The sequence below is a fragment of the Phaethon lepturus genome, unplaced genomic scaffold (genome assembly GCF_000687285.1).
Source record: "Phaethon lepturus isolate BGI_N335 unplaced genomic scaffold, ASM68728v1 scaffold32972, whole genome shotgun sequence".
Taxonomy (NCBI): domain Eukaryota; kingdom Metazoa; phylum Chordata; class Aves; order Phaethontiformes; family Phaethontidae; genus Phaethon; species Phaethon lepturus.
The window spans coordinates 18442-41454 of record NW_010521797.1 but is presented as its reverse complement, the minus strand read 5'-3'; the positions used below and the strand labels follow the sequence as shown (position 1 = coordinate 41454).

Here is a 23013-nt window from a genome sequence, read left to right as displayed (position 1 = left end):
CCTGCTGACATTGAGAGGGAGGAGGAAGTAGAAAAAATACTTTCGAAGCTGAAGCCAAAGGAAGTCATCCAGATTTGGGGGTACTATTTAGAGAACAAGATACTCCTACAAAGTTCAAACCTTTGTTTTAGCGGCTGGGGCATTACTTAAGAACTGTATGTGAGAAAGTCTCTTAAACTTAGAACAGGAGTAGCTTTGGGTTTGATCTTGTAATTAGAAACCTGGCAAGTTATCTTGCTAAAATGTTTAGTTTTTATTTATAAGTTCATTTAATACTGTGATTAGGTTGATGTTAAGGTCATAAATTTGGGATACTGCATTTGTGATACAGCTGAAAGAGAGCCCTATAGAAGTGATTCTGCTCTATGGGCAATCAGAGGACTTGGGTACTGGCGGGTGCCTCCTGTCAAGCTGCACACGCTGGGGGGAATGAGTGTTGCTAGCTGCTGGCTTTTAGAAAGAATTCTTTTGCTGGTCACAGGCTGGAGCCTTTTGCACTTGGAGGATGGAGGAAGGATGTCTTGTAACTCTCAGCAAACCCAAATGCCAGCTTATCACAGCCTTTGCAAACATGTATCTGTAGTGTAAAATGTTTATGCTCTTCTTAGGTCTGTGGAGAATGAATGACTGAATTTTCACGACACTTCCTTATTTTTCTTTCTGAGTTTGTCCAGCCAGATTAGAAATAATTAACTAGAAAGCAAACCTGTCTCTATTGCAAACCAAACAATAAAGGATTGCATAGAACGAAGTTTCTTTACCTGAATCGAGGTGTTTTTAGACAATAAGCAGCACAGAGCAAATAGCCATTTGACCTGTTCGAATGACAGTTGAGATTCTGCACAAAAATTGAGGAGCCCCAAGCAAAGAAATAATCAGATCACAAATGTATGGTGACTAAACCACGGTACAAAAAATATGTATCATATGATCAAAGTACACTGAAAATGAGCCTAACGAAGTTTAGCTATCAAGTTGGAGTACAAAGAGGTTAGGAAAAACACAAACAGAATTTAAGCAAACCCTTCTGACTTTGAAGGTGCACTTCAGGTGTTTACCAGGGATAATTTTAGATAGTTTTGCTCTCTGAAGAGCTCTGGTGTTGTTAGCAGTATTTCAATTCTGAGGATGAAATTTAAAAACAGCTGGATAATTTTTTAATGCATAATCTATGGTCAATTGTTAATTTCACAATTATAAGTATATAAAGCAAAATAAAGATTAAAAATGGCATGTTTTACTCTCGGCAAGGAGGAAAAGCATCCTTTCAACCTGCCAGTGTCTCAAATTAACTTAGGAATAGGATATAACTATTTATGAAAAGGAGTTATGGAACAGAAAGCAGGAGACAATGATTCCTTTGATGATACATCACAATGACACTAATTCTCCTACAGCAAATGACTGAGGCAAATAAAGTTATTTCATCTGGTATGTGTCAAGGCCCCAGAGTGATAGTTGCTAAATGTTCCATCATTGACCTGCTGGTTTCTGATTACTTTTGAGAACAGGCACGTTATGGGCTTCACTTAGCTGCCAGTTTACCGGTAAAGGAAATTATCTGGAAGGAACATTTTTGTGATTGTTATTTTTATAATCAGATTACTTGAGAAGGAAAAAAAGTTGTTTCAGATAAACATTGCAAGAAATCTGAAGAGTTTTTTCCCTGTGTTCTCTTTATCTGATTACCAGTGCTTGAAATTTGGATGTAACCCATCACTCTTCAGTGCACAAACTTTTCTCCAGCTTGAGTATATGAAGAGTCTGCATCAAAAATGCAACAGAATCTGTATCGCAGTTATACAATAAGTATAACTTATTCCTCCCACTCACCCCTCAAGTTAGACAGGCTACCTGGTGACATTGCTCTAGATATGGTTCTTTACAGAATCTAGCAAAAGGAAGGACCTCTGTGGGATTCATAAGAAACAAATAATATATTTTTAGCAAGCTGCAAAACTGTATTCTCATTTAATAGCTTAATCCCATTGAAACAGAGTAAATCAAACTGCTTGGGAGAATTCCCTTTTTCCACCACTGGCTTATTATAAAGCAATCCAACCCCCTCTCTGATTCATGGGACTGTCATTTCCACTTGTGCACGCTGCTTCTCGCTTCCGTTCCTCCTCAATAAACAGGTTACTGTTCCCATGTCTCGGAGAAGGAGATCCTAAGGGAAGGCGAAACCAGAGATAAGTGCTGAGTTTCATAGTGGTTGGAGGCAACTTATTAGTTGACTGTTTCATCTTCAAGTTATTGTATGTAATGCAAACAAATAGTGGTTTTCTTCCTGAGCTTGTTTATGAAAGTTTAAGTCCCTTGCTTATTTCCAAGCCCTTTTTTGCATTGTTCCTACTCCTTCCGCTCAGCTGCGCTTTTTCTGCTCTTTGCCACCTTCCTGTGCTTATCTTGCTTTCCAAATTCTCCTCCCTCTCATTGAGTCACATCTTCCAAGTTCTGCCATCACCCTGCCCAGCCCTTTCCGTCTATTCTTTTCTGACTTTGTCATCCTGATTGATGCTAGCTTGTGTAGTAAGTAACCTGTAGCACATAGCGGCTCCACGTGCTCACGTGCAGTGCTCTCCACAGTATTCTGAAGGTAATCAATAAAGTGGTGGCCATTTTCCCAAAAACTTTGGCTATTCAATTAAATAAACTGTCTCAATTCTTTCTGTAAATAGCTGAAGGAAATTCTGTAATTTGAAATACGCTGTAGAGACATCACATACCTATATATACAGCATATATACTGAAGAAATGACATATTGTTTGTCCATACCCATGTGTGATTTTGGTTATTCTCCTGCATCCAGGTCTCTCCGTTCTGTCCTGGACATTATCCAGAGGCATTGGCAATCTCCCATGTTACATCCCTCCTCCCATTCCATCCATCCTTCTTGTTTGTAAATGCTGCAGGGCTGGGGTGTGTGTCAGCCCGATTTCTCTCCTAGCCCCTTGCTGTGCTGGGCGCTCCCTCCTGCCTCTGTAAGTCTGGGGACCTTCCACTACCCTTCAGTCCCCACTTTCCCTTTGCCTAGCAATGAGAAGTTGGGAGGCCATTTGTCTTTCCCAGGTTTTTGATCTTCAATAAAGAAATTCTGTTGTTACCCACTGACTACCAAAACAATGCCCAAAAATTTTGAATTCAAAGGATGCGGTGTCAAGAAGTTACCCTATTAAAAAAAAAATCCGATTTTTCTTGGCCAGTCTCATCTCACTGTAGCAGTTACTGTGTTCTTTAGCTCTAGGCTCCATGGAGATTGCTCTGTAAAGGATCCAGTTCCACCTGTGTTGCCAAAATAATGTATATGTGACCATATTAAAAAAAAAAAAAATCATCAGTCTGACAAGTGGTGGGAGATCAGAGAGAACATTTACATGAAACGCCTGCCTCTCCAGTCTTTTATGTTAAGTTTTAGGGGGATATGCTTCTGCTGCTTAAAGAAAAGTGGGATTAATTTTTACTGTACAAAAATAACTCCCAGGGATTGTGGATTAATATTCACAAGGCGCAGCAGAAGTGAAGTGCAGTGACGAGGTCTCTAGCAGTTCTTTGAACATTCTGCAGGAAGAAACCGAACGGAAAATGAAACTAGTAAAACCGCCGCTGATGAAATAGCACTCGCTCACACAAAGCGGGCTACAGCGGGTCAAAAACCTGTCCCCGTTACCCGCTGGCCCACGTATCTACTGGCAACTACGGTAATTCCTGCAGCCGCCCCGGGTGTAATTACTAGGCAAAGGTTATTTTTACAGTCCTCTCCACAGACCGATTGTAAAACACCGTTGGTGCTTGACTGTCTCTTTAAGACTTTGGCGAGTGTTTGGCATACTTAGGTTCTACCCTGTTCTTGTAAGTGTTGCTGATTGCTATGGCAACACTAATCAATCATCGTGCTAAAAATAGGCCTTTCATTTTTCAAGAGGGTGTCTGTAGTGAATCGGCAATGCCTCTGCGGTCTGTGTTTTCCGTATGCCGCTTTCATTGCGCTTTATTGTAGCCTGGAAATACCCGTGCCTGTGTGTGCTGATCGCTAACAGACTCGGCGGATTTCACTGCGCACTTGTCTTGAGCTTCAAACCTCTCCTGGTTCTTCCAAGGGGGTGCTAAATACAGAAAGGTTAAAAAAAAAAAGCCAAAAAAACTTCCACAGAGTATTCTCCGTACTTGTTTTTGAGTGTCACAGGTGTACCGAATTATAACAAATTTTTAAGGAGCTTATAACACATCTAAAACAATCTGGAGGTGACAATACAAAAGACACCTTTGAGAGCTTTACACAAAGAAACCTTATCATTGAAGACACCAGGACTCTGAAGATGTTGTCCTATCATGTGGAATTTAAGTCTAATTTAAAGTTAAGGATTCAGTTTGCCACTATTTTTTCGAAGGGGAACCTTGCAAGCTGTAGAGCTAGGGAATGGAAACCTGGCAGCGGTGCCCTGCGCGTTCCCGCGCGCGCTCGGTGCATCGATCGGCTGCCAGGTCTGTGCTGGAGGAACAGGCAGCCGGGGGGAGGCAGAGCGGAAAGGGAGTGGTGCTTTGGAAAAAAAAAAATCTACTAAAAGGTTTATTACCTACCGTTCACTCCCAAGTTTGATTCTGGCTGTTGCATAACACTTTTAATCGCTGGCTAAGTAAATACCCAGTCACTTAAGGAGGGGGAAAAAAACCAACAACTTCTTTGTGTTGAATAATGAATCTTTTGAATGATGCATAAACAGGGTTCTGGTTCTGCCAGAGCCCTCTGCCAATTAGTCACAGTACAGCTGATGAGTCATGAGACGCATTCTGTGAAACGTTCAAAAATTTGGACCCTGCTAAGTGTTCCTGAAAGCCAGCGAGACCCCCCACAGCTGCTAGAACAGTGGTTGCCGGTCAGTTGAGGTTCTGAGGGATATATTTGCAATGGAGTACTTTTTGGTGAATTTTAGTTCTCATTTGGAGTAAATTGATGTTACCATTTATAATCTCAGACTGTACAGCCCTCGTCTTTATACTAAATACACAGGGAGGTTGACTTTCGATAGCTTTGTGCAGAAAATTACTTTCTGCTCTCTAATGAGGTGGCTTGAGGTAAATGGCACTTACAGTTTTTCCGTAATACTCTGAAGATCCTTAGTCTTTTCTTAATGTTTCTTTTTTGAAATGCCAGACAAGAAGATCTCTCTTTTTTTTTTTTTTTTTTTTTTTTTTAATTAGAGTTTAGATTCTGGGTCACAGGAAACAACAAGTAGATTCAAGCAGTGGCTTGCTGAGATGCCACAGGCAGCCTAATGCAGCCTTAACTTCAATATATGGAATGGCTGTGTGTCAAGGTATCATGATCTGACTCACTGCCTGCTAAGCTCTAGACAGTGGCTGAAAATGGTAGATATTTCTTGATAGCAAGGTAAAACAGAAATTTGGAATTTGGCTTTACTCAAAATTTGTTCTGAAACTGTAGCCATGCTTCAGTTCAACAGAACAAAGGTTTTTCATATTTTGCATCTTTATCCTCTGCTGTACCTGAAACTGTGACCTCAAAGCAACAAAGAAAAATGTGTCTGAGTATTGAAAAATCCACTCATCCAACAACTCCTGGATTTCTATAGTTAGATCATAAGCAAAGATTCTTTAATCCGAACCAGAGATGAGGAACTGTTTTGGTAGCTTTCTATCAGCTGGAAACGTGAAAGATGCTTTACTTACATTCCTTCTGTCCATGGAGCTTCCTGAGAGAGGGACCATGAAAGCAGCACCAAGTCCTGTGGTGGATCCTGCTGCTTTCTAAAAGAGCCGAGAGGACTGCATTGCCCAGAGCCATTAAGGTCAGCATAGAGCAATTTCCGTAGCCACGGAGGTTTCCGACAAACCACTAGAATCAAACTGTGTTAGCTTAAAAGTTTGCAAACTCAAAAAGCTCTGACCTAGATACTCAGTCTGCTCAAGCATTATAGTCTGGATGACCCTGCCGCTAGTGATAGATCATTGATGTCCTTCTGTTTTCTGCTTTTATTAATTACTAGGGTTTATTTAGGAGGTGTTGATTTTGTTGAATTATGTAGCAAAGAAAATTAGATTTTGGTCCTCAAATCAAGAGGACAGATACTTAACATACACTAAGTAAAACATATGCTGGAGTAACCTTGAAATATGCAGACACAATGCTAGTAAACTGGGTTTTCCTAATAACTGTTCTAAACAATTAGTGTATCGTAGGTAGTACAGCATACATCTCTACCATTTTCAGCGAAAAATGTTATTCAGACTTAAGCATTGACTCCTCAGTAGTGCGGTACCAGTTCCTGCATTCAGTAAGCAGTACCAGTAACTGCGGATAAAACAAAATACTCATCGGCAGTCTCCTCTCATTTCCTCAAGGGTGCTTTCCCACATGCAGAGGTCTAGGTTGTTGTCAGCAAGAGCTCTGTACACCTGGGCTGTGACCCCTGTAGTTACACATCTTTGTAAAATACAAAGCTACCATATATTAAATTTTTGAGATTAATAACCCATGTTTTTACCACCCTAGAACCAATGTAGTTATTTTCCAAATGCTCTAAAAACTGTTCAGTAGATGATTTTTGTCATTAGGTTATATATTTTCTTTTAAATCTGCTTTACATAATCTACCTCCAGTAGTAATTTACTGTTCAACCCTCCATGTTCTCCTGCAAGCACAGAAAACAACTAGAATGTTGGTTTATGCCGTTTGAATATGAATCTTCTGAGTGACATTAAACATTGCTTTAGGACATGCTGGCGTCCCTGCGTCTCCTGGGTCATTCCCTATTTTTTGTAACCACATTTATAACTTTTCTTACTCTAGAAACATTTGACTATAGAATTCTTTTAATCAACCCCTTTTATTCATCTTTTCTTCCAGCTAACATTAATATAGTTCAAGGATGTTCATTCCACCTGTTGGTTAATTTTGGAGGTACAAATTAGAACCTTATGACAAACCTTGGCTTTTTTTTTTTTTTAAACTTCTTTCCCTTTAGTGCCACTTTTTGCTAAGGCTTTTGTTTGCAGATGCCTTTGGATGTCTGCCAGAACAGGAGCAACATCCTGAGATACACGGTGAAGCCTCAACTGGGAGAATATCTGGATTTTTTGGTGTTAAATTGTGTTACAAGATCCCCAGTTCTGACAGACTACTTATAAATATTGTATATTTTCAGCTGGCGCTTCCTGAGATGTATACATAGGAAACGTTTAATTGCCCACAAAATATGGGTGATAGGAGCTAGCAGATCTGTCATAGAACTTGTCCCATCCTGCCCTCCGCATACTGCTGATTTTTTTTTTCCTTCCCACATAGTCAGTCAATGAACAAGCTGCATAGCTGAGGGCTAGTCACAGTTCAGATTGGACTGAAACTCATAAATGCGCTACTCACAGAAATCTCTAATGAAAAGCAAAACATTTACAAGATTTGAAGAGAAGCCTGTGTGGTGTGGGCGTCTGCGGCACCAACATGTCACATGGGAGTGTTTCATTATGTTACTGGGAAGACAGTTTGACCAGAAGCCTTCCCTCCTCCCCAGAAGAAATCTTTTATCTGTGTAGTCCAGGCACCAGAACCTTATTCTGGCAAAAAACTCTCACTTTTTTTTCAACAAGGACTGATTCTGGGTGTGCTCAGTGAACACTAGATACCCTGTGATCAGAAGAAGACTGAACAGTGACTTGTTGGGTGATATCCATGGAACTGGGAATGTATTTTCTGTAGTCTCAAAGGAGCTGGCTTCTCATTTCAGTTTTGTTGCACTACAGGTGGCCTTTTAAATCACTCTTTTTCTTAGTCATCAGCCCCTCCCTTAGAAGAACTCTCCAAATTTTATCAAGTCCAAACTTGGACCAACAGCAATGTGAACACTGAAGCATCATAATGTCCTCATTGTGTAATCTCTGTGTACAGCACGTTAAACAGTTGTAGTCTTTACAAAGGCACTTTGGCGTAGGGTATTAGTGATGCCTCATCCAAGGAACTGGCACTTCAGTTGCACTGGCAGTTAATGCAAGAAAAGACCTGATGACTAATAGTAAAGGTGCTGAACTAGTATCCTTCAGTTTGTTGGACATCTACTCTATCTGCCTCTCTGAAAAGTTGATTTGGAAGAAGAACTATTAAATGCTAAAGAAAAGATGTTTGAAATATTTTTTCCACTGAAATTATGTTGCCTAGTATTATGAATTCTAGTCTTGATAAGCCAACTAAATTAAGCAAGCCACAGAAAAATAAATTTATTCCCACATAAAATACAGAAATAGTATCTGTAATAGAAAAGAATTCGGGCATTCTTAATTCTCTTGCATTATTATCTAAAGATTGACTTGGGTTTAATATAAAGGAATTTCCACAGCCGTTCATAATCCATCTTAATTTCATTAATAGGAAATTATGCTAAAATTCATTTCTCACTGATAATTTTAAAAAAAGCCCTCACATGTCAAAGCATTGTCGTCTCTGTGGTTAGCACCTGCAGGTAGTGAAGTGTCCTTGGATTATTTTATATGGGGGATAGACTAATCTATGATGATGAATATCTAGTTGCTTTTGAGATCTTAGTGAACTGAATTTATAACAAGGCATTCAGGATGTTTGTACTCTTACGCATAGCGAGCATGAAAGCTATTGTATCTAGTTATTCCAGAGTACTTTTACTATTTTATTTATACCTTCATTATAGTATTCAACTTTTAGATAGAATCTCTACATCCCTCCAGAATCACAAAAACATTTACTCTCTTTCTTGAAGTAATCTGAAAAAAAAAAAGAAAGCTGGTACTAAACAGGATGTACTGAACATGTCAGCTGATGAAGTAAGGCATAATTTTTATGTGAAAAATATTTTTCTTTTGTTGCAGTGTTCATTTTTGCCTAAATTCTCCATTCATATAGAGACAAAATACGAGGACAACAAAGGAAGCAATGACAGTGTAAGTATGATGACGTTTGCAAAATTTAGTTTAATCCTGTTAGTTAATCACGGTTTATATCTGGGGGCTGTAGGTCTTTCAGTCTGGATAAAAGGCCTAATCAGGTTTGTGTTTTCGCACCTACCTGGGTGTCCTGTTCCTTCGCAGCTTGTCAGCTGCAGAGTAGTCCCCTCTAAAGCACGGTGAGAGGAAAGGTTCGTGTGCGCAGCTTCCCTTCTGCATCTCCACTCGACTCCGTACCTCTCTAAACACCTAATTTACGCATCTGCAGTTAGTCCTGAGGAACGTTTCTGGAGGGTAAAGAAACGATTACTCTTCTGCGGGTGTGTGTAATTGTAGTCCCCTTTATCTGTTTCACATTATTCTCTCAGAGTAAAGCGGGTTGAAGGCAAAGGAGCTGTTGGGAAGAGCAAACAGGAAACTAAGCAATGGTCGGGAAGGGAGAGCTCAGTAAACAACTTCAAGGGAACAATGGCTGGACTATCGAGGTGCTACTTTTGGCAATCACTTACCAAAAGTTACAAAGTTCTCAGAGCATAGAGATGAAAAGGATAATTAACTATGCAAAATCCTCTCCAGAGGAAGGGTGGGGGTGAGTAGCCAGCAGCTGCCGATGGAGAGATGCTCCGGAGCAGAAGGCAGGAGGTCAGCGGGACGTCGTTGCCCGGACAGGGAGCAAAGCAGAGCCACCCAACTTGCAAGAAAAGAATAACGTTCGGTAACGCCAGGCACATAAAGATTAAACTCATGGATGGATGCACAAATATGTTTCTATATGTTTCATAGTAATTTGTTGCAGACTTATGGGAAGAAGTTTCTTATAGGTGTGAAACACAGGTTAAAATGTCCGCAAAATTGACCTGTGATACAGAGACCTAATGAAGGAGCGTTTAAACTCGTTCTTGAGAACGAAGGCGGCAGTAAAGCAGGTTTAGGGGGTCTGAGCCTTTCAGTGTCCAGGAGTGGCCTTCTAGCAGCCTTGCCAAGGTTCAGGTGGCTGTTCTCCAGATGGGAGGTACATTTCCCCCACTGCCTTGGGCCTGCGTGTCAGTAAGGCTGACAGCTGCTGAACTGCTTATGGCAGAATAATTACATGGAAAAGTTACACGGAAAAGAACAAGGTATAATTCTGAATAATGCTTTTGGCATACAGACACTTTCCCAATGGGCACATGACGGAGATCGTGTATTAGCCACCAGATACCAACAACTTTCAATCACTGCTAGTCTAAGCCAGATCCGAATCAGTGAGAGAGGGGAAAAGTGTATTACGCTACCACCTATATGAGCATTATGTAATTTATGCACTTTTTAATGTTCACTTCTGCTTTTTGGCAGCGCTTTAATTCAGAGCAAGCCCACACCTTTGATTTTGGGAGGGTGCAGATTAGTTTTCTGGTACATTATAATGTCAGCTGTGAGAAGACACGTTCTGTACTGATGCCTAACAGAGGAAGAACTGAAGTTACTTAATCAGTGAATTTTCAGTTTTTTTCTGTGTGTCAGCTTTGCGGCTAAAATAGTATGAATCAAGCCCTGAACAGTACCCAACCAGTGAATTTAAGATGAAAGTAACACAGAGGTAGGATACTCAGGTGATGTAAATCAAAGAATCTCTACTCTGCTTGAATCCAGATCTTCAAATGTAATTTTTACCAGGGCACCAGTGGAGTAATATTATATTACCTTTATATTGGGGTACCTGAGTCACAGACTAGCCAAGTGTTCAGCAAGGTTAATTTATTCAATTGACCCTTACTTGAACTGAGGCGGAGAAAGAGAAGCTGAATTAGAGGACTTAATTCCAGCCTTATTTCCCTGATTTTGTAATTCTGAGCGGTATGCTATTCACTAGTGTGAATGCAATAAACCAGTGGAAGATCTACCTTTTTTGCTGTTGATCCAGTGATCTGGTGACACAGATGTGTCTGGTACAGCACTGAAATGCTGAAGGTTAGTAAATACAGGGGGATCTCACTGAGCCTGTGGAAAGACTTCTGTTAAAGCAAACACCTCAGAACTAAGACTAAGAATCAATCTTGTTTCTCTTACTCAATGGGTAGGCTTAAACCTCACTTAAGAAAATGCGAAGTGTCAGTCTCCTTTGTATCAGACAAGTTTAGATGAAATCTCACTACATTTGCCCCATCAGAAAAAAACAGGAAACATAGCATCCATTTCTATAGGTTTCCATAGACACACCACGTTTTTCTTCATTGCAGCTATCAACCTTAGCTGATGAAGAAACAGTTAATTTTAAAAAATCACTTCTATATTAATAAATTAATAAAATAAATTTTAATATTGCAATAATGAGGGTAATAATGCATGTCTGATTTTAACTCAACAATTTCTAGATACATATTTTGAGACCATACAGGTTTTTTGAAATCTTTGATCTGTTCTTCATTTCCATACTACCTAATAAAGTAGATATTGATTGTAAAAAGCAATAATAAGATATAAGGATACTAAAGCTTATTCTATTGATTAGTGGAATATAGCTCAATATAGAGCAGTGTAAATGCTCTTGGGTTCCTGTTGTCATTTAGGAGGCTAGTATATTATTAGAATTATTTTATTTAACACGTTGCATTGCCTCGTAAAATTCTGCCTAATTACTGCAATATATCTTGATGCATTTTCTTCCCAATTGTCATGATAGAAGCAACTAGTGACAGATAATGATATCTGCTTTGGAACTCGATTTTTCTTTGTCTTGGACTTTGTCATCATTTTAACCTATTTTAAATGTGCTTAAGGCACTATTGTTCCGATCTGGTAAAGTTTGCACTTGATTTGCACAAATAGAAATGTTGCCAGAAAGAACAATGGACAATAAACCCCTTTATTTAGATAAAAAGCTACCTAAGCTTGTGTAGATGGCAACAGAATACCATAAATCCACCCAGTTGTGATTTCTAGTGCTACAGTGCAGCTGATTTTGCTGTATCGCATCTACAGGTTTGCATGGCAACTCTCTCCTTAGAAAAACAGAATCCGTGTTGGATGAACATGTTAGTACATCAAATATTGTCACTGCTACCGTGCAGCTTTATAGCTTCATTAATAGTGCTATAAACGAGACCAATTAGTCAGGGCATTCAGTGTTCCTCTTACGGGCCTTTTAAAAAGTAAACTTCTTTAAAGGAAATTTTTTTTTTTTTACTTTTATTTTAAATTACAAAATGGAATTTCTAAAAATTAGAATGGTTTTTAAAATGTAAATAACACGTATCTGTAGAGTACGTGAAAATACTGCTTCCCTATTGCATCTTTAGCTGTTTACGTAAGTCAGGGTTGCAGTGGGAACTGCTGGGAAGAGGGAGGTGCAGGTACCTACAACAGGCAGCTTCAGGGAACACAGACAAGCTATAAAAACACATATTAATCACTCAGTGCACACTTTTTTTCCCATAAGAAAAATTAGCAATTAGGGAATTTGAATATCGATACACAAAGTCTGTGTTTTGAATATTAAAACCGTGAGTTAAATACAAGAGAATTCTTAAGGTTATCTAATTGATGAAGTGGTCAGAAACCACAGGCAGGAGTGATATAAGTTACTGCTTGTTTGTGAATAAATGATCACTGTGGTTTTCATGAGCAGACCTTGTTAACCTCTTTCTTTATTTGGGTGGATATTGTTTTCTTTTAACAGTCTATTGGTTGGTCAGTATTTATGTCACATAAGGCTAATTTTATTCTAAATGGTCTATTGCTCTGACTTTTCTCCCATCTCTGTTCTTCCTTATTTCAGTGTACGCTACTGACACACACTCTGTTTATTTCTGATTTTAATGGGGAATGCACCAACTTAGGCTTTCTGTTGATAACAAAGGATCCACCACATGGCTATTGTGGTGTGATCCACCACATGGATATTGTAATCAATGCACGATGATCTCAGGCGCTGCAGCTCCGTGTCTGTTCTTGCATGCCGTGGTCTAGTCCTGGTGAAAACTTCTAAAAAGCCATCTGTAGCTGCAGGTAGAGTAAAGGTAAAGTGAAGGCAGACACTGTTCAAGCAAATCTCTGAATCGCAGAGACATTTCAATTTTCAATTTTTCAATTTGTGGCAGAAGGATTATGATGGTTGCCTGGTTTTTGTTGTTTTGTTTTGATTTTTAGTCACATTATTCATTTCTGCTGGTATTTGGGCAGTGAATTTTTGCCATCTCATAGCATCTGGGGAAAGTAAAAAAGTACAGCTTGTAAAAATAATCCAATAGTTGTCAATAATGGAAATTCACTTTATGTAAAATTTAACAGTGCCTTGCTCTTTGTAGCATAACATTTTGCTCTGGAAAACTCAGTCTCTGGATCTTGATTGTTAAATGATGACATGCAAGATCTTAAGGTAGTGTAGTCTTTGTTTAACGCCCATGATATTTATTAGCAAGAATAACATTATTCTTCAGAGTAATGAAGGTGTGGAGTAAAGATTTTGAGGCAGAATTAATTTCAGGATGCCAAGTATGGGTATCGCTGGGCGCATTTTTGTAAGTGTATGTCTCAGTAATGCTGATGAAGCCATCAGAGCTACAGCACTAATTCTTTGTCAATCAAGAGAAAAACAGATTATCAACGTGTTTCTTGCCTTTCAAAGATCACAGTGTTGAAAATGCATGTCTCGGAATGACCATTGGCCAAATGAAAACAATAAGCAGCTCTGCATTCCTTACAGTTATAAATTAACACCAGTATCATTTGACACATTAATAGCTTGAGCACACTAAAAGCAGCCAGCTAATGGCAGATATTATTTGATATGCGACTTTGGAAATTGCAGTGCCATCATTTAGAGTTAGAAAATCCTTTCCTGACAGAGAGTTCTAATTCTGCAGCCCTACAAGTGACTGATTATGCCGTATAGGGTCCTTCATCATGCTTCATCCTTAGTGGGTTTTTCTGAAGTGTTCGTTGTGAAACATTTGACTAAAGTAAAATAAATTTAAAAAAAAAAATTTTTTTTTAATAGCCAGCTAAGAAGAAAAGCTGCTCTAGTTTTGCCCTTTTTAAGGTTGTTTTTTCCCCTATTTTTGTCTCCTATCTTAGTAACATGAAACTAGATTGTAACAAACTTCGGTATAGTACATGTAAATTAAATGTAAATTCACTGTTTAAGGCAATTGCCATGAAACACTGATTTCAGCTGAAATGGGTTTAGCTGTGCCCTGGCTTAGCCTCACCACACCACAGGATATCATTCCGTAAATTGTCAAGAGGATTACTAGACATCACTGCAAAACCTGGCAAAATCAAAGCTAGGGTCACTCTTAGGGATCATCTTATTTGCACCTGGACTTTTTCTGTATGATGGTATTGAGTATCTGTTTGTTTCCTGTATAATTTGCAATGGAAAACCTGGATTTTGTGAAGCTTCCCCCCTCCAGTAAGTCTCAAAAAAGACAGGCAAACAGGTGGAGGGGTTCACCTAAAATTACTTTCGTGTGAAGAACTCTCTTGTTGAACATAACTACAAATTGTGTGTACCAAGCACATACGGCTACTGCAGAAGATAAGGCTGATGCTGACAGAGGGTTGGAGCAAGTAGTATGGTTGTGCCTCTATTTGATTCTTCTAAATGAACTACTCAAGTTATTTAGTAAATCTAGCACTTGAAATAGATGTGACTTAAAAGAACTAATCCCAGTAAATATTGTTGATTGTGTGTTAAGGTCTTAGAAGTACAGCTACTTTGACATAATTACATAAAAATACATTTCTCTGTTCACAAAGTGGAAATCTAAATGAAATATTTTATAAGAGATGGAATAATAGAGGAGTCATGACACAGAGATAAAAAGGAGCCGGGAGCAAAGCTACTGATAAATATGTAACTGCCTTCGTGAGTTCCACTCTGTGACAGACAGGGATAGTCCTGTGCTGTTCAGTGAGCCAAATTTACTGCTCTCGGGGGGAGATTCAGACTTCTTCCATAGAAGAATTGCTCCCAATTTTGTGTGTCCACATAAATAGTTTTAGCCAGTGAACAGGTTGAAATTGGTCAATTCCTGTAATCCTTTCCCCAAGTTAATGGACTTCGGGGGTAACTGGGGTTGGAAAATGACTTACAGAAAAGTTACACACTGAATAAAACTCTCTAGATGAAGTTCGGAGTAGGTGGGGTTTTTTATTTTAGACCAATTTTTCATCCTGAAGAATGAGAGTTAAAGTGGACCAGATGACACAACCTGCAAAAGGATGGTGTAATAATAAATTGGAGACTAGCCAGTAGTTCTGATGATGGCAATCTAAGGAGATTAGAATTTCAAGTATGAAAGAAGGTTTTGTGCCAGATTTCCCCCTTTTTAATAGGGAAAAAATAAAAAGCTTATTCTTGCAGTCCTTACTGCAGTTAAACCTCTATCATCCACATACTATGAAATCTAGATTTCAACCATCCTACAAATGATGGATACATATGTATACTACTCACAGAAAGTGCTCATCATCATACAAACTGCTCAATACTCGCAAGTTGCGTAATTAAACTACATTTCAGGGATGGGAGAAAATACAGAGAAAACCCAAAAGCTTCAGGGAAGTATCAATATTTGAATTAAAGAAGCTTATATGTGCATATATGCATCTAAGTTTGGGGGCTCTTCTAGCTGTGTATTGTATTTTTTCCATTTTCTTGAAGCTCAGTGACAATGAATCAATATAATAGGGAGAAAGGCAGAGATTAATTTAATTTAATTTCAAATTCTAATGTTTAGAGATTTTTTTTTTCATGCCATTCACATCATAGCCTGCCTGTCCCACTAAGATATCATCTTGTGATGTCCAGCTACTGTGAAGTCAGGACTTAAGTTTTTTGGGATGCCTGTTGGCTTTGTTGGCAGGGCAGGGAAAATGGGGAGGCAGAGAGGGAAGAACAATGCTTTCAGGCATAGATATTAGCTGAAAGGAAGATTTAATAGAAGATGAAATTGGATTTATAACAGAAATTCTCATCTCAATAAATTACATTTCCATGTTGTATATTGAACGAAGTTATTTTGGCTTGAGTTCGTAGATAGGCACAGGTGTCTGATTACTTAGCACATGGGAAAATAATCACGTTTGCTACCATACTACCTGCCTGTAATTAATTTAGGAGTGCTCTGCTGTTTGGGAAGAAAATCTTTTAGCTCTTACCCATTTCACTCTCTGCCTTAGCTGCATTTCTCAGCAATGGCTGACTATCTGGATCTAACATAACAAGTAAGAAAAAGAAGAAAACATTTACTAGAGAGAATCATATGTTATGGAACACAGCCAAGCCAAACAAGCACAGATTTGACCCTCGGAGGCCTTGTAGGAGATGAGGGAGGAGTTTGCCAGCGTGAATGTAATCAATGGCTTCAGCTGAGTCTGGCTTTATCGTATTTATATCCAAACCAGGTTAGCTGTGGTGATTCGCCGTTAGATTTTTGGATTAGCTCTATCTGAATGAGGCCGAAGCCAGCATCTTCATCTTAACCTGAAGATACAAGAAAAATGGGAAAGCAGCGTGTAGAAAAAAGATACTAAATTTGTTGTCGACTTGCCATCGTCTCATAACCTGACTTTCTATTCCGGCTTTGGCTGCAAGGAAAAGAGAGGACACCAGCAAAGTATGTGCTAGGACATGTCACTGTCAGCCAAGAGGAGATGAAGGGAAGAACTTTAAATACACCAGCACTTATGTTTCTGCAGTATCCTTTAGGATCCTTTTTTCCTGAGGTACTAAAGTCATCTGCCAGGGTTGTTTGGTTTTTTTTTTCCCCCAAAGAAACTATTGACAATTGTAAAGATGACACAATTAAAACCTTTTTTCCACTTTTTGTCTAAATAATGATGAGTTTTCATTCCTCTGAGAAAGTAGAAGTGTATAAATGTTTGCCTGTTGCAAAAAAGCTGTCACAACCCCCCCGCCTCCTGCAAAAAACCTACCAAAATCCACAGCAAAAAGGACGCTGCAGCCTGAATGTTGCTCTTTGTTTTCCATTTGATTGTGTATTTCAAGCTCAGCTAATTACTTGGCTTCCAAATGTAAAGCCTGTCCAGTTCTTTCCAATATAATATTTAATATTCTGCCTTTCTACATCATCTTCTTAAGGATACAGATTGTTCTCACTATTCATTTTCTGCACATTTGCAAATACAGTTGCACAGATTGGGAGCCTTATGCTTCTTTTTGTGGCCTTTAATCTCTTCCTTTAAAACTTTTAAATTTCTCTAGTCTCTTTGATCACACGCACAATAAACCCATCCTCCCTACAGGTTTTAAGACAATCCCAGATTATGTGGCTAGGAGAGGCAGTAAGAGAATTAGAGCTACGGAAGAAATCAGTCTTGTTCTCTAATGACTTCTTATTTTCTACTGCTGATAGAATGAGAAGATTAAATCTCTATCTGCAAATCTTGTGAGGAAAATCTAAGAAGGGGAAAAGCACAAATCATCATGTACAACTTCTGCCAGCAAAGGGAAGCGAGAATGTGATTCGACAACTTTTGGAACGGTGGAAGTGGCCAGAGGTAGCCTAAGCAGCAAGTAAGGCAGAGCCGAAATGGTTGAAAAATTCCTCCTGATTTTGACAGATTGGCAAAGGCATCTGTCATCCACACTTCTGTCAAAGCACTTTAAAGAGAGAAAAACTATATTACTTAGAGGTGCAATATGTGGATCAAGCCTGTGATAGAGCAGGGCACGTTTCTTCAGATACGATACTGGGTAATAGTCCCAATTTAGGTCCTTGCAAATGTGCAGACGTATGCATGTGCTTAAATTTATTAGGCTTGTACTTAAACCATATACTGATTCAGAGCCCCAGCTGACCTGGTAATGTCCATTTAAGAGAAATCTCCATTATTTTATTTAAAGCTTAGAGATTATGGTGAAATGCATCTTGTTCCAGGAATAGTTCAACTGATTTCATCAAGGGACTGCTCTGAAAAACCTGAATTTGTTTAGGGAAAAAGCAAGCGAGGAAGCTTATAAAAAGCAGCCTATATTATATATATAAAACGTAACAGTTATTTAAAAAAATGTACTCCATTTCAAAGAAAGAGCACTACAGGGGAAGGACTTTGCAGCTCAAAATTGTTCAAATCAACAAAATTTTTTGTGAAACAAGGATTGGAGAAGGAAAATAAGTACACAAACAGAACCAGACTGGAGTTTCCCTTTGTTCTGTTCTTCTGCAGTTTCAGGCATGTTAACACTTTATATCCAGTTCAGTAAGCGTTCAGCGTTGCCTATTTTATTCCAGTACTGTTAACTACCAAGCAAAGTTAAAATTGTGGAGTCAAACTTCAGCTTTTCATTCATTTGAAGTACGATTTCCTGAGCAGAGCTCTTCTTACCAGCTGGCATACTGGCTCTTTGTAGTCCATTGCTCACTTTGAATGCTTTACACGGGCAGCGCGTTTCTTTCAAAAATAATAAAGTAGCATTCTCGTTACCCCGAATAGTTGCTGGCATTTTGTGTTTTTACCTGTTCCTTCAGGATGAAATGAAATTAAATTAACAGAGCATTCACTACATTTATTTTTAAAAAAGAAAACAAAAATATTTATGCTTCCTGGAAAGGTTAGCTGTAGAACATTGTGCCCCAAAGGAAAAAACACACCGTTAGCTTGTTACTGATCTTGACAGTGTATGCACAGCTTCCCTGAATTTTATGGCACTAATTCATGGTAGCCTTTTGACTAGTCCCTGTTTCCAAGCCCCAGAATCATGAGTAGAAATTTATTGCAGATGTAGCTTAAGCCACATGGGTCACTAAGATGCCTAAATAATTAAATTACAGACACAGGCACAGAAGTATACTATGCGGCAGGTGCAAGTGACCTGCATTTTCAAAATATACCCATCATTTGCCTTGCATAGAACGAGAGACTTGGTGTTCAAAATCAGGTCCTGAAGGATTAAAATGAAAATAAGCTTTATGTGTGCACAAACGGACAGTGGAAGTTTCCAGCTTCCACTGCAGGCAGTTCAACCAAAATTTTGTTCTCAGTATAACAGCAGCTTAGCCTGGCTCGTTCACACGACACACCTGCATTTCATTATTGTCCCTAGAGTGAAAAGGTTAGAAACATCCTGAGTCCGGGAAGTCAGGTTTTTTACACAGTGATGGAATCTAGTTCAAATTAGAGAATACAATAAAACCAATCCTAGTTGTTGACTTTACTATTTGTGGCCAAAGTCTCCATTCCAAAAAGTACAAGGAAGAACAGTGGTGTGAGCAGTACGTGCTGAACACGGTGTGTTATATTTAACAGTCCACTGTCTCTTGATTTGACATAGTGGATTGTTCCCAAAAACGTCTGTGGCATAATTCATCAAACTGTTGTTAACCTAACTGCTTAGGAACACCTTGCTTATACATGATCTTGAGAACAGCCATTTTCTTCCCTTTGATGTCTGCTGTAGGCAAGAGAATGTGACTGTGTCCCTGGAAAAACTTCAGGATCTTACATCAGAAGCTGTTCAGGTGCAAGCCTAAAGTACATTGTGTTGCACAAGTCATTGAAATTGCTTGTAACCATTATTCCAGATGGATTTGTAAAGGTGGTGTTCTGTTACAGTGTTGAATTTCTTTAACTTTTGCAGATTTTTGACAAAGAAGCTAAAGATCTGGAGCGAGAAGTCTGCTTTATTGATATTGCCAGCGATGAAATTCCTGAGCGCTATTACAAAGAATCAGAGGTAAGAGACGGCCTGACTGTGAAACGGTGAAGAAGGGAATGTAAGAGGCTGCAGGAAAGCCTTGATTGGAATCAAAATAATTTTATTTTTGTGTGAAATCTTGCTGGTCAGTAGTATTTAAAAAGCTTTTGACTAGAGGGAAGCAGATCGCAACCTCTCTATCTAGATTGCCCGACACTTTCTTTTGCAGATGATTCCTCCGACCTTTTGAAATGCTTTCATACCCAGAACATATCCTGTGCCAGACCTTTGATATTCAGCTGAATTCATTCAAAGTAGAAAAGGACTTTTCTTTGAATCATGAAGCTCAGCTAAGTGTTTGCAGGTCTGAGCAGTTTTAAACATTACTATTGTCCGTATTTGCATCCCGCCCTGACTAATAAGTCCTGCAAAGTGTCTAAGCCCAGGCGAAGGACAGATGTGCTGGAGTGAGAACAGGGTTGATGCAGAGTCGCTCAGGGGTGACCGTGACAGAAGACCAAGAGGGACTGAAGCACACCGCATACTGCAGTAAATCTGCCAAAAAGCGTCAACGGCAGCAGACACATTCAGTCTCTTAAAATGCCCTTGAAAATTGTTCCCATGTATATTTGCCAGTGCACATCTCTGAAGAGCATGTTTCTTTTAGGTCAACACAATCACTGTTTTGAAATCGGCAACCACCGCGCAAGTGAAGATGAGGTCTCAATGTTTTAACCTCGGACTTGAAAAATGGTGGTTCATAAGAAGTAGCTAGAGAGGAATGATCAGATCTATGCTTGCGTTTGATTTTGGAAATATGATTTGCCCCTGGAGCCAAGTATATATTCATAGCTGGCGATGAGTATGGCAGCTGTTTGACTACAAAACAAGACTACATAATCATTTTTAGGATAGAAAATGAAGACTTGCCAATAAGTATATTTCTGTACCACAGGAGACATGATTTTCAGACTAAAAAAGTCAGGTACTTGTTATCTTCCATTTATAGATCCCATTTCAAATTTTATGTACAGGTCATAAACCAAAATTGGGTCTACAGTAGAATGAAAAGTAATTTTATTAGTTTCCTTAGATAATGAAACCCATCTGTTACGTACCAAAAATTATATAACACCTCATGAAACAGCTTATTGGTCTCATCATCTTATCTTATGGTCTTCTGGTACCATTTAGGAATAACTGCTGCTATTGAACAGGTCAGCATTTGACTGTGTTTTAAAGAATTCTTGTAAGATTTTTTCATCTCTGTGTGTCCAGTTTCATCTCAGAAATTGTAAACATGAAGGTAGCATTTAGCTTTTCAGCTTTCCTTCTCATTTTTAATAGCCAACTATTAATAATTTCCATGTGATTAATCCTATGATATAGAAAACCATCCTCGTGTTAAGTGAGAAAAGAATTTCAGAGTCTTTGTGTTGTTATTTCAAAGACTAATCAACTGATTCCAAGCAAAATGGGATTTTATATGGGTTTAAAAAAACAAAAATAGCCCAGCATCTGTTGTTTTTTCTGTAGTGATGGATGATAGGTATGTTGGCTACCAAATTCTGTTTCAGAACTCATACAAAATAGTAGGAACACCTTAGCATTTAACTGTGCACATACTGTAATTGATGTTGAATCAGTAATAGTTGAATTCAGTATCGTCCAAAGTTTACAAACTATGGGGGTTTTATGCTACCAAATGATGAATATGAAGCCAAATTCCCATTTCTGATGAGGCCTCTTACATAATTTAGGGACTATAAAAAGACTTTTAATGTTTGGGAATGTAATTTCTGTCTGTTTTCCATCAGAACAGCATAAAAAAGTAACTCCATGTAAATGAGAAACGATCTGTGTTTTCCAAATAACAGTTTCAGAGATAACTAAAAATGATTTACTGTAAGCTTTTGAAACGTATTACACTAATAACAGCAATTTGGCTGCTTTTAGATAATTTAATCTGAATTGATACTAAGTTTAAAGATTAAAAGTGAAGTACAAGCTTCAGGATTTAAGAATTAGATCCCATAGGATAAGTGTTCAGACTCCAATCCAGAAAGGCCAGTGGGAATGGTTTTAACTTCAGGCATGTTAGTAATCTCTTCATTTCAATGGATCTTTCACGTGCTTAAAATGAAGCAAGTTCTGTATCAGGGTCAGCATGCTTAGCAGCTTCTAGAAATGAGCTTTAAATTTCTTTTATATCCTGACGAAAGTGCATACCTCTTCAGTTAAAAATATACTTAATGTTTTAACAGCAAATTTCATTATTTAGTTATTACTGTCTATTAGAGAGGTAGCTTAAATAATTTAAACCTTTCAGACACTACTTCAGCTGCTTGCTCCTTGTTAATGCTTATGAGCCTGCTTGTAGGCAGTGACTTCTGATATGATCAGACAGCACTAATTACATAGTTGCTATTAAGCTCATATTTGTGATCTCCTTTATTTTTAGCTTTAAAGTGCTCAGTTATCCTTCACAAGCTGTTTGGGTCAATACCATAAGTTTTTCAGAGTCCTCTGTATGAAATTTCTACAATCTGATTGTGACCTTTCTTTGAGCGAGCGCACCAAACAGCTCATTGATGATCTTCGAATGAACCACAGCAGCTTCAGTGTTGTTTTTCGCATTTCTATGAAAAGAAGATATGGTTGTGTATGTATGACGGCGATATCATCAGTCGAGGGAATAACACTGCAGTTACCCCAGGAGGCTTCAGGAGATACCCAAGGGACACATAGCATCAGGCTCACTACAAACAAGTGAAGCAAACGTTCTCTGCTTCCTAGCACGTATGATCTAAAAAACTATTTTACAGTTGTCCTGACCTGAATCTTAGAAACACATCTATTTTCTTCCTTCCATTCTAACTTACATAATAATGATTCACGCATAAAAAGACAAAATGTATAAAAGATGTTCATATGTGTAATATTCCATTTGAATGGCATAGCTCATTTTGACTTGTGCTGGTACTGGTAAGTGTTCCATGAAAATGTCATGACGGTTGAAGGGAAAATGATTGAATTCAACTTGGTACATATCTGCCTTTTCTCTCCTTCTAAATATTAACTAAAATTGAAAAGTAAAAAACTTAGTTAGCTGGAGGCTTAAGGAGAGCTCTTGTTTCACTGAGGAACACTTTAAAGGAAGCTCTGCCAACAATACTGAGTGATCTACTGACCAGAATCATCCAAATAATTTGAATTCCCTTAAGAATAGAGGGCTTATCTCTCAGTGCATGCAGAAAAGAACTTAAGTCACCAAGTAAATAGTGAATCAGGAGACAGTTTTGTTAGCTGTTACAAACACATACACAGAGTCCAATTCTGTCTTCCGTGGAGGGATATTGATTTCTGCTGTCAAAAGCGTTGCCCTTGTAGAAGACTGGAGGAGGTATGACTGCAGAAATCCTGGCTATCTCAAAGCAGA

The 23013-nt window shown here is 38.6% G+C and overlaps 1 protein-coding gene across 1 annotated transcript in view; it reads left to right on the top strand.

Annotated features, from left to right (window-relative positions):
• Nucleotides 1–23013, top strand: part of PITPNC1 (phosphatidylinositol transfer protein, cytoplasmic 1) — a 43278-nt gene that overhangs the window by 7687 nt on the left and 12578 nt on the right. The window contains exons 4-5 of the mRNA XM_010281631.1: nucleotides 8858–8929; nucleotides 19518–19613. Of these exons, the coding sequence (XP_010279933.1) occupies nucleotides 8858–8929; nucleotides 19518–19613 (168 nt within the window). The remainder of the gene's footprint in view (nucleotides 1–8857; nucleotides 8930–19517; nucleotides 19614–23013) is intronic.